This window comes from Lutjanus erythropterus, chromosome 1 (genome assembly GCF_056507025.1).
Source record: "Lutjanus erythropterus isolate fLutEry1 chromosome 1, fLutEry1.hap2, whole genome shotgun sequence".
NCBI lineage: Eukaryota > Metazoa > Chordata > Actinopteri > Lutjaniformes > Lutjanidae > Lutjanus > Lutjanus erythropterus.
In genome coordinates this window covers 7,961,611-7,977,946 of record NC_139317.1, presented here as the reverse complement: position 1 = coordinate 7,977,946, position 16,336 = coordinate 7,961,611, and the positions used below count along the sequence as shown (strand labels likewise).

Here is a 16,336-nt window from a genome sequence, read left to right as displayed (position 1 = left end):
GGATATTAAAAAGTGATTGATTCATGTCTGATGTTCACACAAAGGGTTCAGTGCTGTCCACAATCAACCAGAAACTGTGTTTTACATGCAACATGGAGTTGGATGTAGTACAGTGAATGTGCAAAAGAAAATTCCTCACTGTTAGAAGTGGGACAAAATTACCTCATGAGTTCTTTTCTTTACTGTAAAAACAAAAAGGTTGAGAAAAGTCAAATTTTCAAGGTAGCTTGTGACAAGAGGTTTTTGAGAACTGACCCTAATTAAAAGTTTTGAAAAAGTTTTACCGACTACTGATCTTTCATTGAGATAATTATTGTTTCTTATTTTGATAAACTGAGAGAAATTGAGAGACCTCAAACAACTGTATTTCAAAACTTTTTGAGTAAACACATTGAAATGAAAGTGAATAATGGTTATAATTTTTTAATTTTTTTCAACTAAAACTATTTTCAATTAAAAAATGCTGAACAACTAATCTCTGTATTGTCAAAATCACAATATGAGCAAAGGCTATATTCAATTTGCAGAATCAAATCACAATTTTTTAAAAGAGGAAAAAATATAGTGATGTGGTTTTAATTATTATTTTAGGAGGCAAAAAAATGGTACCAGTTTTTTTGTTACCACCATTGAATCACAACTTGGATCTCTTAGAACTTTTTCTAAGGCATAGAGGAGACATTTAAAGGTAATAAACACTAGTCAGGTTTTCTTTTGTAATCAAGGTTACTTTTTTCTAACAAAAATGCCTAACTGAAAAACTAAAAAAAAATCCCTGAACTAAAAAAGGAATTTTTGGTAGGATCAGGGGTGATTCTGAAAACTTTTCTGTCATTGATTCCTTAAGATTTTTTTTCTCTGTCTTTCAGAACACAATGGGGACAAAGAATCCATTAAGTTTGTTTATGTTGCAGTTTGTGTGAGGTTGACCCACATGTGTGGGTAAAATGCCTGGATGAGTGTTATCCCTGCAGACTGGGTGCATGGATGTTGTTGTGCAGGTGACGCTTTTATCTGCGTGTGTTTGTGTGAGCGAAGATTCCCATTACTGAGCTGCTCTCACAGCTTGGACAGGGAGACGAGAGAGACAATCTAAGAGCACATGGCAAAGCATTCGTCCATGCAATTCCACACCTGGCTCCACCTTTTCTCCCCTCAGCACCAAGCCGACCTCATGCTGCAACACCTGACAACACACACCACGCTTAGACAGCAGGTGTCTATAATTAACTAATCTGTTCTGAGCCATCCTAATCCAGCACACATACACACTGAGATGGATCAGACGCACTCAGAGAACGAGTCTGCAGCTGTGAGATCCCACAACATATTTCCACACATCATAAAACAAAGGTGGATGCTGATAGTGGGTCAATCCATGGACATCAAATAATAGGTCCTTATTAATTTAAGGCAAGACACTGATAGTAAAAGCATATTTTGTTTCATCCACTTGTTGATTTTGAAATTTTGGTCCATTTTTCTTCTGTAATATGTCAGAATAGGGGACAGAAAACATCCAAAATACACATTCATGTGTTTGTTTGACTAAATCTGTGTCTGCAGATTTTAATTAAATTGACCAAAAGTTAAATTTGCATAATGGATAATTTGCTAGGATACTTGTAACAGTAGCTTGTTTGTGTCAGTGTCACTTAACAACTGGGAAAGTTTCATTGTGATACCTACAAGTTAAAATTTATTAACCCTATTCACCTATAGTGGCTTGCAAAATGTAAACTTTGCAAATACATACCTTTAAAGGTTGCTTTCTCACATATACCCCAGAAATCTTCACTTCAGTTGCACTTACATGCACCAAACTTTCCAGTTTCATTCTGATTTATATTCTGAAGGTTTTTACCAGGGGGTTTGTTCATATATCATTCATAGCCTGATTTATTAACTTTTTATTCCTAAAAATATGGAGAAATTTGATTTTTTTTTTTTCATAGCAGATAACAGTATTTTCTGATTTGTGGAGTGATTAACAGAAAAATCAAACATTCTCTCTGTAAAAACATTTGATTCTAATATATCAACAAAATGAAACAAGAATTTTGAACCTGGCTGTTTTCAATATTCAGATTTCTGTTTTGAAAATGTAGGCAACTTATTGCATATTTAATTGAATACTCAATCCTTTCCATATTTAAACATAAAACTTCCCAAAACTTGTAATATGAAAAATAATTGTCCTAATGTAAAGTAATCAACTTGGGAAGTTTTATTGTGATATCTATGGTGTCTTGCAAAATGAATGGTATTTTAGATGGAACACATAAGGCTGTTTTCTCAAAATAAGTTTTCTCTCAAACTCTGAGCCAGAAACTTTCTCTTCAGTAGCACTTACATGCACCAAACTTTCCACCTTTATTTCAATCTATATTCTGAAGGTCTTAACGGAAAGGGTTATCATTCATAACCTGATTTATTTAAGATTTTAGTTCTTAAAAAACTTGATTGGAAATTGGATTTTTTATGGCTGTTTGCAGTATTTTCTGATTTATACAGCCAATGAAAAAAACAAACAAAACAAAGTTCCCTCTGCAAAAACTTTTGACTCTATATATTTCTGTTCTAGGAATCTATGAAAATTGTTGCATATTTAATTAGGTATGTAATCAATTGCATATTTAAACATAATTTCAGAAAACATATATTAAGTATTTAATGGTGATATCCATTGTTAAACTGTCATGCTATTCACGATATTCAAAATGATTAGAATTTCACTACATATATTTTCACTATATATTTTTTCAAAATTAGTTTTCTCTCATTACTCTGAGACAGAAGCATGCAGAAACACCAAACTTTCCACTTTCATTAGAATCCATAATCTGAAGGATTTTACAGAGGTGTTTGTTCATAAATCATTTATAGTCTTATTTAACATGTTGTTGTTAAAACATGGCAAAAACTGTTGTTTTATTATGGCCAACTCTAATAAGTCAACAAAATGAAACGAGAATTCTGAACCTGGCTTTATCCAAAGCTTTGTGTCGTGTAAACTTACGCAGAAGTGCATATTTAATTAGATACAGAATCGTTTGCATATATAATCTGTACAATTTCAGAAAATTTGTGATACAATAAACAACCGTCTTAAAATAAGTTACCAACTAGGGAAGTTTCATTGTGATATCTCTAGTTTTCTTCTTCTTCTTCTTCTTTTTTTTTAAACCCTAGTCTCCTGTGGTGTTTTCCAAAATGTATAGAATTCTGGATGGAATACATAAGACTGTTTTCTCTCAAACTCTGAGCAAGAAATCTCCACTTCAGTAGCACTTACAGACGCACACTAAACTTTCCACTTTCATTTCAGTCTATATTCTGAAGGTCTTTACAGAGAGGTTTGTTCATATATAATTCATAGCCGATTTTATATAAAAACACGTCAAAAAGAGTTGTTGTATTTTTATAAGGCCGCTGACTGTATTCTCTGATGTAGGAAGCAATAAAAAGAAAGATCTAAACTTCCCTTTGTAAAAACTCTTGACTCTCCTTTGTCAATAAATGAAACACAAAGTTTGAACCTGGTTTTATCTAAAGTTCACATCTCTGTTCTGGAAATGTACAGATAATAGTGCATATTTAATTAAATTCTGAGTCATCTGCATGTTGATATATATTAATTCACCTGTGGTGTCTCCCATTAATGACGACAATGATTAACAGACAGAAGTTATCAGTGTTGATCTGTAATTCAGAGCGTGAGATCGTCTGCGTAAATCTTTCCCTCATGAAACCTCAGCTCTTCACAAAGTCTCAAACACCACAAATCACACTCATGAATACCACTCACTAATATTGATTTACGAAACAATTTGCGAGTGCTTACTCTTTCAGGAATCCATCTGACCTTTGTTCCTCGCTGGTAACACTGTCAACATTTAATACAAAGGCAAAGAGTAAAGATATTTTGCTATTGGAAATCTCTCTCCTCATAAACCAACAGGAACGCATTAAAGGACAAGAAAGAACAGACAACCATAATAGCACAACGTGCATGGTCTTTTGCTGTCATCTGTCCTGTTTTGACCGGTTTTAAGGATGTTATGTGATGTTGTCCTGTCTTACACGCTCACATGACCTTCACTAAAAGAAATCGGGATCAGCTGTTGTCGTCACTGTTATTGAATTGAACTGTTTTGCATGAATGTTTCAATTTCTTATTAGTGATCACTTTTAAATAAAAAAAAACTATCCTTGAGTGAGACAAGAAGAAGACAAAACATTTTAAAATACAATACAACCTCAAAAAATGGTGGCCCTAAAGTAAAAATCAAAACAGTGAGGATGAATGTCTCTTTTGTTGGTGAACACAATGATGAATTTTGGGGACATTGTTTCTCTTTCCTTCAGATTTCATTGTTTCATTTTGCGTTCTTTGCCAAATAATAAGTGCATCAACGATTCAGGTGGTCGGGCTTTTGGAACTTTGAAGTTCTGACACTCAGGAAGAGACAAGAAAACTTCTGGTAGTTCAAAGACGTCTGATATTTTGTCCAGTCCTTGTAGATACAGTGCACGATGCATCGGGTGTACAGGTGTTTGTCTCTTGGTACAACCTGCACCAATAGTACTTATGAAATCAGATGGAGCACCCTATTCCCTGTCAGAGCCACATTGTCAGGTCATTGTGAGGAATGGTATGAGCATAAATAGTCCCAGTATCATCAGAAGCCTACAGGAGAAAATGATTTTGGTACCATATTTATTTAGAGAGAAAATGGCATGCACACAGAGGCAGAAATACTGTAAATATCCTCACTGACCAAAGTCTATTTCTGCTGCTGCCGAGGAAAGTGTAAAATAAAGAACCCAATCCAACGGGCAGATATCCTAGATCCAAGACAAAACCGCTTGTAAACTTTAATTAGAATGAAAACAGCAGAGGTGTCGACTCGCGTTGACTTTAAACTTGACTTTGACAAAATCAAAAACACTTGCAAATCGACTTGGACTCAACTTGAACACCAATGACTTCACTTGGACTTGAGCCTTCTGATTTGAAAATACTTGATCCTATCCCCTGAGCCCAAAGATTCCAAGGTATGTTATTTAAGAAGTGTGAATCCAGAAATCAATTAATTTCCCTTCATTTCCTGAATCAACTAACTTTAATGCTATTAATGCTCAGCAGCTCGGCACTTTAATTCCCCACATCCACTTTGTTCGAGCCAATCAAACAGAATCCAATGAAGTTGCAGGAGAGAACCATGAAGAACAAACATTACTTCACTGAGCTCCAGTTGGAAAAGATGATACCGAAGATAACTTTGTTCGCTCACAGAATCTATGCAGAGGTCAACAATAAATAATTTGCAGGATGAAATACAGGTGAGTTAAAAATTACAGATGGAGATGCTACAGCTCGCAGATTCAGATTCAGACATTTGAAGTTGCACAATACACAGGAAATCGAACCTGTGTTGTTAAAATGGTGTAATATTTGATGAAAAATGCTTTATGATTTGTTTAGAACTCAAAACACAAAGTTTAGGGCTTTGGACTTGACTTGGGACTTCAATGCAAAGACTTGAGACTGACTTGTGACTTGCAAAAACCTGGAAAACAACATAAACTATCAAATTAATCAGCAATCTGGATGTCAGCATTGATTAAGTATTGCTATACTGGCTTCAGTTGAATAAATTAATGACTGTAAACTATAAAGAACAGAACTTGCAAAACCCTCATCAATAAAATCTGAACTTTGAAGCAGTAAAAAAAACAGTTTCTGCCATGCTCGCCAACACTGAGATCTCAAAAATAGACAAAAAAAAAAAAGAGTTACAGACACTTTTTATGGTCACAATTATGGTACACCGCAACAGCATTTTAACGTTAAATACCTTTAATTTTACTGTTAATTCTCAGGAAAGAAGACAGAATAATTTGCGCCGCTGGTAATATTTTGTGTAAATCCCTGGCATAAATACATAAATATTCTTCATTTTTCTTTCATGCTTTTTCTTTCTTTCTTTCTTTCTTTTTTTTTTTTGCTTTGCCCCTAAAAGAAAATGGATCTGGCAGATTTTTACAAAATACATGCCCTTTTCCTTTTAAACTCTCCATGAGAAATAGGAAATCTTCTGTAGCTGTGAGGCGTAAGGGTTATACACACTGTTCAGTGCCAGAAACGGGTTGTGATAATGAGAAGGAAAAAAAAAAAAGGTGTGAAAAATTGTCAGAAATCTGGAGAAATACAGGAGAATTGTCGTCTCAGGAGGAAATAGGGAGAGGGCAATGAAAGACAGGAGCCTCCTGGGAAAATCAGGAGGGTTGGCAAGTGTTGTCTCAGCGTGCTATAATGTGCCCCTTCTGTACAGCAGCAGTGAACTCAACTCTCACATGTACAGGTCATCTTATCCTGGAGTTAAGCTAACCAACACGCCCAGTGGGGCATCAGTCAGTTCATGTTATCTGTTACTAAGCAACACCTCTCAGTCTCAAAGTTTTGTTCATGTACGTGGCGCAAATGTAATAAGAGTTTTTCTTGTATCCGTTTAAGTACAATTTTACCTGTGAAATCAAACAATCCAGTGAAATGATTTCCTCACAGGTGTCTTCACCTTCTATGTACTGTTAACTTAAGTTAAAAACAATACAATTCCCAGCATGCCCTAACCCCTCTTACGTAACGCAGACACGTGGTTGCTGTGGAGTGAAAAGTCCATTAACTGCATGGAGATTTAGTCTAAGGATACCACAACCCAGAGGTCAGTCAGTCGGTAAAATAATGATAATTTAATGGGTCAGAAACAACAAGGATTAATGGGCTCCTCTGATGGTCCCATGAGACAAACTGTCAAGGCATTTATGGATTTTATGTTTTCAGATCTGTGGCAAGTTTAAAAATCTCCATCTGCTGTTGAGGAAAAATGCATCTTTATCTGTGGAGACTCAAAATATAAAAAAACTTCAGACAATTATAGAATTATGTTTAATTCTCGTTAATATTCTGTGATTCTTATCTTAATAAAGGATTTGTGGTAAACACATTTATAGCGGCAAGCAGCCAATGCAACACACACACACACACACACACACACACACACACACACACACACACACACACACACACACACACACACACACACACACACACACACACAATTTCAGTTCAGAAAGTCGTAACACTTTGGACATAATTATAAAAACATGAAAGGTTTATGTCTGCGTTTTTGAGAATTGGTACAAAACTGTCATTTCACAGCATATTTTTTTGTTTTATTTTTTAAAATTGGTAAAAGAGTCATATTTAAACCATAATTCTTTTCATATAAATCTTTAAAGAATAAGTGTTCGCCAAAAATCTGGAATTAGAGTGCATATAGTAATACTTCTTTTAAAAAAAAATTGTAATTTGTCCCAGTTCTTAAGAATGGGTTAATTTCAAAATAAGATATTTTAGGTTTTAGGTTTCATAAAGATCATAAAGAACAAGTGAGGAAAAAGTGCAAAGGAGGTTAGATAATTTCAAATGGCTTCAAGATTTTTAACTAAGCGTCAAGTGCTTACATTTATTTCTACAAAATTATTTATTGGCCTAAATAGACATACAGGTATATATTATTTTATTTACAGAACAGAGCAGAGGTAATGATTTACTGTATGCTGGTTGTTTGACGTTTGACTTTCCTTGGAAGTATATGTGTTTTTCACCTGATATCTTTCTGTGTATGTTTATTTTATTTGAAAAGGGACAATGCACACGATCACAAAAATGTTTCTGATCTGACCATACAGCCTTAATTTCTATCCGCAGCCCCGTTGATGGCATATTAAAATCTCAATGTGGGAAGAAGTATCAAAATAATATGTTTTTATACATCCAACTTCTCAAAATCATGATGAGCTAGAAGGGCACTCGAAGAGCACAGACCTCTGTTAAGGCCAAACGCCCTCTCTGACAATGTTAACAAAAGTGAAAAATAATTTTGTGTATCCGCCCCGTGATTTGGACCCGCTCCAAAATCAATGCCCTCTTCCTTGTCTCATGCTACACCCTTTCACCAAGTTGCATAAAAATCCGACTAATAGATATTCTGTAATCCTGCTGATGAACAGACTGACAGACAAATGGCACCGAAATCATAACCTCCTTGGCAGAGGTTACCCTTCAGATTCTGGCCACTAAGAAGGCTAAAGGAATTCTCAACAGCCAGGAGGTACAGCAGACCTTCATGAACACAGCAGAATAGTCACAACGTGTCAAAATATCACAGATAATAATCTTCATCATATCTGATACACTGATTCTCAGGAAAACAGAAGTGCAAGTACAAGCATTGAGCATGAACTAAACAATACCAAACTTTAAACTTAATCAGGAATGTCTGCAAGCAGGAAACTACATGAGAAGTTGATGCAACCGCAACAGTGCATAAAACCAACCTGTTCTCACCCCAATTCTTCACATATCAACACTTTGTCAGGGTTGAGAGGGTTACTTTAAAAATGTATTTTATACACTTAATATTCATTTTCTGTTACTTTTGGATTACCCCAATATAAAATATGGTGAAACTGTTAAGCCTAAATTGGTGTTTTTAGGGCTGCAACTATTATTTTCATCATTGATTAATCTATCAGTTATTTTCTCAATTAATTGATTAGTTGTTTGGTCCACGAAATGTCTGAAAATGGTGAAAACTGTTGATGAAAACTCAAGATGACGTCCTCCAGTGTCTTGTTTTGTCCAGAATTCAAAAATTTTCAGTTTACTGTCAGAGAAACCAGAAAGTATTCACATTTAAGGAGCTGAAATCAGAGACTTTTGACTTTTTTTCTTTTTATGAAAATTAGTTTGTCCAGCTGTTCTTTCCTTTGTTGTGCACAATTTAGTGATTGATCGATTAATTTTAAGACAGAAATGGTGAAATTTCCACCAGTGAAGCATTTTTTCATGAGGGACAATGGTAATCAATTGGTAACTGTGTGCACACTGTGCATGGTAGTATAGTATGGAATACAGATACCTTTTTTGTATCCTATTATGTACTCCCACTATATGTAATCTATTACTCCCCAAACCCCAGGGGTCTGTGTCCGACCTATCTGCTTTTTCAAATGTCTTTGAAAAGCGAAAAGGGAAAAGCATACAACAATAATCAATCATTTAATCCATCAATCAAACACTCCACAGGATAAAACTGGAAAAATAACAGTTCTTACGTAATCAGTCTTGTTTGAAATGCGTGTTAGCTTTTGGATGGAACACATTTTAGTGTCGTCTTAGATTTTTAGGTCAGATTTGTAAATGAGTGTGTGAATGAGAATATAAATAACAATAGAGCTGTAAAGTCTTTCAACAGAGATATAAAACGTGCATGTAAAAATGCATCACGGTGGATGCACATATCAGGCGACAGACAGTGAGTGAGTGTGTTATTAACACCCGTTTTGCATCACAGAAACGTGATGCACGGCTGATGATCGTGTTTCAATGATGATTTTAATTACATCTTCTTGTCTTGTAAGAGCAGCGTCTCAGTTTGGATCGGAGCCACGAGCTCGGCACCAGTTCCTGATTATGAGAGTTAACTGCTCTTACTTATGCAGGAGATGTACAATTAAAAAATTTCAGCTGGGATAAGCACCTCTTGACTTGCTCTGCCATCATGCCCTCCACTTGAGTGTGAAGTTGAGAAGGAAATGCCGTCTCTACTTCACAAAGCCTCCTTGTCCTTCCTCGCACAGAACAGAGCAAATGAAAGCTAAATTATGCAGCCAGGATTATGTGCTTCTTTGCTGTCTTTCTTACTGTGAGTTAGGTGAGAATACTAATATCAATTTCCATCTCTGTGCATCGGAGAGCTCATTCCAGAAGGTGTTTAGCCTAGCTTAGCTGGAAGCACTGGCAACCATTGACCCCCCCCAAAAAAGAAAGACTCATCCTTCACCAATCTTGTTTACACATTGTATCTTGTGTCTTGTTAACTTGACGCCTAATTTTTAGAGTTTGGAAAGTTTGTAAATCTGGCAACTTCACAATGAGGACAGGACCTCTGAGATTCTGCACGCTATCACTCTAAGTGTGCTCAGTTCAATGTGTTGATTAAACATTTCATCATTATTCTTGGGAAAACATGTATTTTATTGCTGAATAGAAACAAGTCTGATGTGTAACGCAATTTCTGAAGCATTCAGGGATGTGAAGTCTTATTTTCAGTCACAGGAGGAAAAAAATCAAGCCAAAATAATCAGAAAACTGTTCTCGAAATCTCACGTAGCTGAAAATGATTGCCAATCCACCTCCCTCTGCAATTTTGAGTTTTTAATGCATTTTTGATCTAAGGCAATGAGACATAATGATCATGTACAAATAACCAAAAGACTCAGACGAGTTCCTGCATCGATTAAAATGGCTTTTGATTATGTGTGGACATCATCCCTGCCAGGGACAACATGTCATTTCAGTGGAGAAACATGGATATTTTTCCTCAGGGCCTCCAGTCAGCCCTCAGGGCCTCTAGCTGATGAGATGCTTTCAAGTTTCTTTGATGCACAAGTGAATAAGAGGGGCCCTTCTCCCTCAAAAAATATTTTATAGGACTGCCTTCTGATTTTGTTAAAGTATAGTACACATTCATTCTGAAAAATAAGATTTAAAGCTATAGTATGTAACATTTCCAGATGAAACCTCTAGTCAGATGTTATATATTTTGTTTAGTTGTATTTACATTATCCCAAATGTTTCCAACAATGTTGAAATGCAGACAAGTGTGTAATTTAATCAAAGCATTTAATCAAGTGCTAGTTGCTAAAACCTCAGGGAAAACACGGGATACACTGGATGCATCAGAGAGTGAAGGATGAAGCCGGCAAACATGACTAAACATAATGTGAATAAAACGTTAATATTAATCGTTTAACACCGAAGACGACAACTCCCACAATCCCTCACCACTTCATGATGTCACCAAGCCACATCTGAAGTAGTGTGGAATCATGGGAGTTATTTTCGTCAGTGTTAAACAACCACCATTGCAGATAAAAATCCATCTGGCATGACTTGTTTGCCAGCTTCCCTCTTCGCCCTCTGATTTATCAGACATATCCCATGTTTTTGCAGATAGCAACTAGTGGCTCATATAGTGTTTTCCAATCTTTTTGTGAAAGGACCCCTATTTTACTATTTTATATACACTGATGACCCCACCAACCCCAGCAACATAAAATTACAAAAAAGGTAATAGTGCGATAATCAGCTTGCTTTGTTGCTTTGCACATGCTCTTATTCTTTGAAGAGTTTTTAAAAAGTTTCTATCATATGGTTTTTGTTAAATAAATAAATAAATAAATATCTGGCTAAACTTCCTAAATAATCCTTAAACTGAGTTGTCATCTTCACAGAAATAAATTAAATGTTGAGACATGTATATTTCACATATGTAAAGGTTGTTACACCCTTGTGCTGCAGTCACTAACGTGTGTGTTCACTTTGTGAAGCTCAGCTTTGGTGAACTTTGATCCGCAGCTGATCTGCCTCAAACAATAGCAAAGACGTGTGATTGTTGTGCCTCTCTGCAGGCAGCAGCTGTTCCCCAGCATTCACATATGTATTTGTGACTGTGCATGTAAAATCTAGAGGGCTTCACAACCTTCCTTGGAGCTTTGGCAACTGGGCAAGAAGGAAATGCACCATTACCTAGAAGAAATTACAGTTTTCTCTGGGTTTGAACATTTTCCTGAAAATTGGTTGGCAGACTGAACACGGACTAGAAATGGTTTCTGCTGCTGGTTGTTACTAAGGGTCAGTCTACTTGCCGGAGTTGAAAACAAGCTGTCATTACATAGGAGTTCTACTGATGTGACTGATTATTAGTCAGACCCCACGTATTTTCCAGGGATACAACACTCGTAAAACGTTTTATATTCTGGGAGTGATTTTTCCCAATATGGACACATTTTGATCACATTTTTTATTTTGTTGGTAACCCGTTTATAATCGCATTATTTCGCTGAGGGGTGAGATTTTCATTACTGGCACAACAGTGATGCAGTCAGGGCCGATGCGCTCGCACCAGGGTCACCATAGGACCCCCTCTCGTGTAATATCGCTTAAAAGTACAATGAAACAAGTGGTAACAGGAAAAATAATTTATTATGATACCGGTGCTCAAATCATTTCCAAATTAACCCTTAAGAGTGCACGTTGTGCTGCACTGTGCATTGAAATGTGCAGAATGAATTGTTTTATTTATGTTGAAGGAGATGTGATTATGTCTGTGGTCACGCTCCTGAACAAGATGCATTAAAAAACAGAAGAAACTGTCTGATGTTCAACCCATCTAGTTAATTTTACTGAGAATTTACAGTGAATAACGCTGCGGGCGATTCTTTTGAACTTCATCCTCTTGCCTTGTCTCGTATTTGGGAGTGCGGTGGGAGTGAATCTCACAGAATGGCTTCTCTCTAATGATGCACATGTGGCCGACAGCCAGATGTTTTGCATTGCTTTAAGAAACCGTCACTTCCATAAAATGCATGACTTGACTTGTTCTTGTCCTGAAATGTAAAGTCAATTACATTTAAATTTAAATTAAATTTATTTGTTGTTGTTTTGTTTTTTTTAAAGCCTTTTAGGTGAATGAGGACCAACTCAGCTCATTTCAAGACTCTGTTCCCTGATGATTTTCTCTGGTGGCATTTTGCCAGCATCCTGAGTTAACCTACAATAAGCCATTCAGTCAGGAGTAGGAGTGTGAATACAAACAAACACAGCAGCAGCCATTACATTCAGGTACACTTAGAATTGGGTCACAGCACTAACAACACTGTAACAAGCCTAACAGACACACATTCAGTCAAAAAAGGTCAGAATCAGGATTATTAGCAGGATTACAAATTTAAAATAAATTTGAACATTAAGAACAATATACTGCCATGTACATTTTACAACATTCCACAACACCACTCTGAGCTAAACCATAGTTAATCTTAAAGTAACCAATTCATTAATATGACCTCTAAAATTTAAACCAGGAACACCACAGGACAGGTCAAGTTCTGACTTCCTGCTAACATCTTATTTAAAGAAGTATTTACAAGAAGGACCACCTGCTAATGTTAGCTACACAGATGTCCGGTTAGCTAGCTAACCTGCCAATACTACTAATACTGCTAATCAGAATGGTAACATGGCGCCTGCTCAGGGTCTCGCACCTCTATAGGATCTGGTGCCTGGCGCAAACAGGATGAAAATCAAATTGAATTTTATCAAACCCCATAGCGCGTATAATGGACAACTTAATCGCGATTGTGCAACCTGCAACCGAGAGCAAGCAAAAAGCTGATTCCTTTTTCATTTTTCTGTTTTTTATGAGGATGTCCAAATCTGCTCCGTGCATCAGCGAACAGGCTGAGTGACGTGTTGCCTGTTCGAAGAAACACTCACCCTGGCTCTATTTTAGCAAATTTTCGTGCACTTGCTTCACGCCCGACGCATTATATCTGGTTAAAATCGATGCCGATGTCCTTGGAGTTTCTGTTTCCCCTCATCAAAGCAATCAACGGGGAAGACGAGACACTAATTAACGAGGTTGAGAAGCAGCACGTTTTATCCATTTGATCCTCAGCAGCCTTTTTATGGGAATATCCACAAAAAGGATGAGTTTTGGAAGGAAATCAGGGAGCTGTTGAGAGTTACTGTCCTCTACATAGAAACAACACTGACTTCTTAAGAAATTATGTACAGGGGAAAATCACGAAAATCGCTGTAACTTTGGTTGTAGTGTATCTGGACAGAAATGTATAGCACTGAGATTTTGCGTGCAGCAATGCAGTAGAGCTGCAGAATATATGCATGTGTCTGTGATTCATGCGCATGAGAGCAGGGCCACACACTACTTTTGGGAGTGGTGGTGATACTAGTGACCGTTATAGTTACAATGCTACCATTAGTGACATTGCTGCTACTTTGCTGAAACAACGCTACAGGTATTCTATAGTATTTTTGCAACATCTGTCCAACATCCTCTTTGTGACGCATGACCCAAAAAGAGGGGACAACACGCCAACTACATTTAAAATAATGTGCTGCCGACACGACACCCTGGAATTTCTCTTGGTAGTTGTTGCAAAAGTTACATTGCAACTATACGTTCCTGCAACATCTTGGATGACACTAATTCCTACACACTAGTCCTTTTATAAAGAACATTTAAATGTGCATAATTATTGCTATTACATAAAAATGCAAATGCACAAAACAAACTAAGGAATAATTGGACAAACAGTGAATAAATCTTGCTTACAATGAGCATGAAACATATTAAGCTTAATGATTTCAACACATTAGGTATTGAGGTAATCCAAAAGTAACGACAAATAATCAAGTTACAGTAATTTAAAGCTACAACAAGAAGATTTCAACTGGTTATGAAACAGTCTCAATTTAACACTGATGCCTCTATAAACTTCATAAGCAAATGAGACCATTTCTATACAGTTGTTCTTAATGCGTGCCACCAGGTTAACCTCTCCTTGAAATGAGATGAAACGAGCCTGTGTTTAATTTTTGACAGGCAGGAGGAGATTTTTATTTAGCAAGTTTTAGTTTTGATGTTATATTTTGTGGTTATTAACATATGAAAGTTCCTCGTAGCGGCTTTAACATTGTGATACTTTGGTTAAGTTACTGACTAAATTTTTTAACAGGTAATCAGTGATCGTATCAGAATACACTTTTAAAGTAACCCTCCCAACCTTTGACATAATATACAGTATATGTCTAACCTAGCAACCATCGTATGAGGAGTGTCAGTCAGCACCGACATGCTGAATGACACTAGAGATGAACCCGGGGTCACCTTGAGGTAAATCATTTGAATCACAGGCAGAATTGATCTCTCTTTACAGTTTAAACTACGTGTAATTATGTTTGCCAGTTCCATCTGTGTTCTCGTAAGGACAAGACAGTGATTATCTGCTTCTATCATCCTTAAATGAATAGTACTCACCTGCGGAAGTCTTCCATGAATTTCTGAGCTTTCTTGATTGGATTGAAATGAAATTGACTTCAAGTGTGCGTAGAATCAAAGCAGCATTAAAATTTGATGAGTTTTTAGGAGAGAAATCATACAGGTGTTGCAGCAGGTTCCTCCTCCTCTCCTACTCTAAGGTATAGAAATCCTCACACCTCCCCCCTCGCAACCTAAACAAATGCCCGGCACATGCACAGTGTGCAGGATGATGCACAGACAGTGGGATGGGGATTTGAGATGAGAGGTCAGTACCTCCTCTCAGGTGTGGGTGGGGTGTTCTCTCAGTTAAAGAGTAATAGATTAGCAGGCTTTCACCCCATTTTTAGCATCATGACATCATGCAGCAAGCTAGAGAACTCTGCAAGAGCAAAACATTGAGGCCTGAGCCCATATTATTGACTCAAGTGCAACAATTTTAAACTGTTGCATGCATTTGTAGTTGCATTGAATTACTATGCATTATTCATGTGTCTCTTTCTATGATTTTTGTAAGTGTAGCTGAGTCACTAATGTGTTTACATTTGCGGTCTGATGCATTTTCTACTCTTGACTTCTATATTTGCTCTGTCATTTTGTTTATAGTAGCAATATAATCATCAGTAGCTTTTTTTCCCCCCGGCAATTCAGTGTGCAAGTTGAAGAGACAGACTACTGAGCCACTCATTGTTTAATTGGCCGGGCTTAAAAGGTGTCCTGCACAAAGCCGTGGAGAGCACAGCGGGTGTCTGCGTCTCAGGAGTAAGAGCTAAGTTTAGCAAATCCTCTCAGTGTGTTTCTCAATGACAGCACATGTCGGAGAGTCTGCAGAGCAACTCACGAACGCTTAACCTCACATGCAAACACGCCACAGACACACAGGTATTGTGCATATTTACTGCGACAGATGAACACCACAAGGTGTGACTGCATGTTCTCACAAACACGTAAGCCTGACAGGCTGTACCAGGCTGTTGCAATGGTCGTGCTTCTTGACAAATAAAATATGCACATTAATAATTATAATAATAATTTGGAATTGGAAATAAGACATGCAAACTAAATAATACATGTTCTAATATCATCTTAACAGAAAATAAACTGATGCATATTTGCACACATAATGTGCATCACTCTGCAGATAATGACTTATCCTTCTTGGAAAATATTTATCTCCAGGACAATCAGAGGTCAGAGGACTTGGAGCTGGCAGATGTTCAGTGACTTGCTCAAGGTTAATTCAGTAGGATAGAGAGGCTTGATGGTGTACTCTAGTGATTAGGCATTGGACAGCATCAACACACATATTACTCAGCATTATCACTGTATCTACTCTGTATGTGACAAAAATGCCAAAGAAA

General features: G+C 36.8%; 1 protein-coding gene across 1 annotated transcript in view; it reads right to left on the bottom strand.

Moving 5' to 3' along the window:
* The window catches only part of slc1a2a (solute carrier family 1 member 2a), a 38,954-nt gene extending 23,775 nt beyond the window's left edge, over positions 1–15,179 (bottom strand). The window contains exon 1 of the mRNA XM_084733180.1: positions 14,976–15,179. Coding sequence (XP_084589306.1) covers positions 14,976–14,992 — 17 coding nt within the window. The 5' untranslated portion in view covers positions 14,993–15,179. The remainder of the gene's footprint in view (positions 1–14,975) is intronic.
* Positions 15,180–16,336: the final 1,157 nt, after the last annotated feature.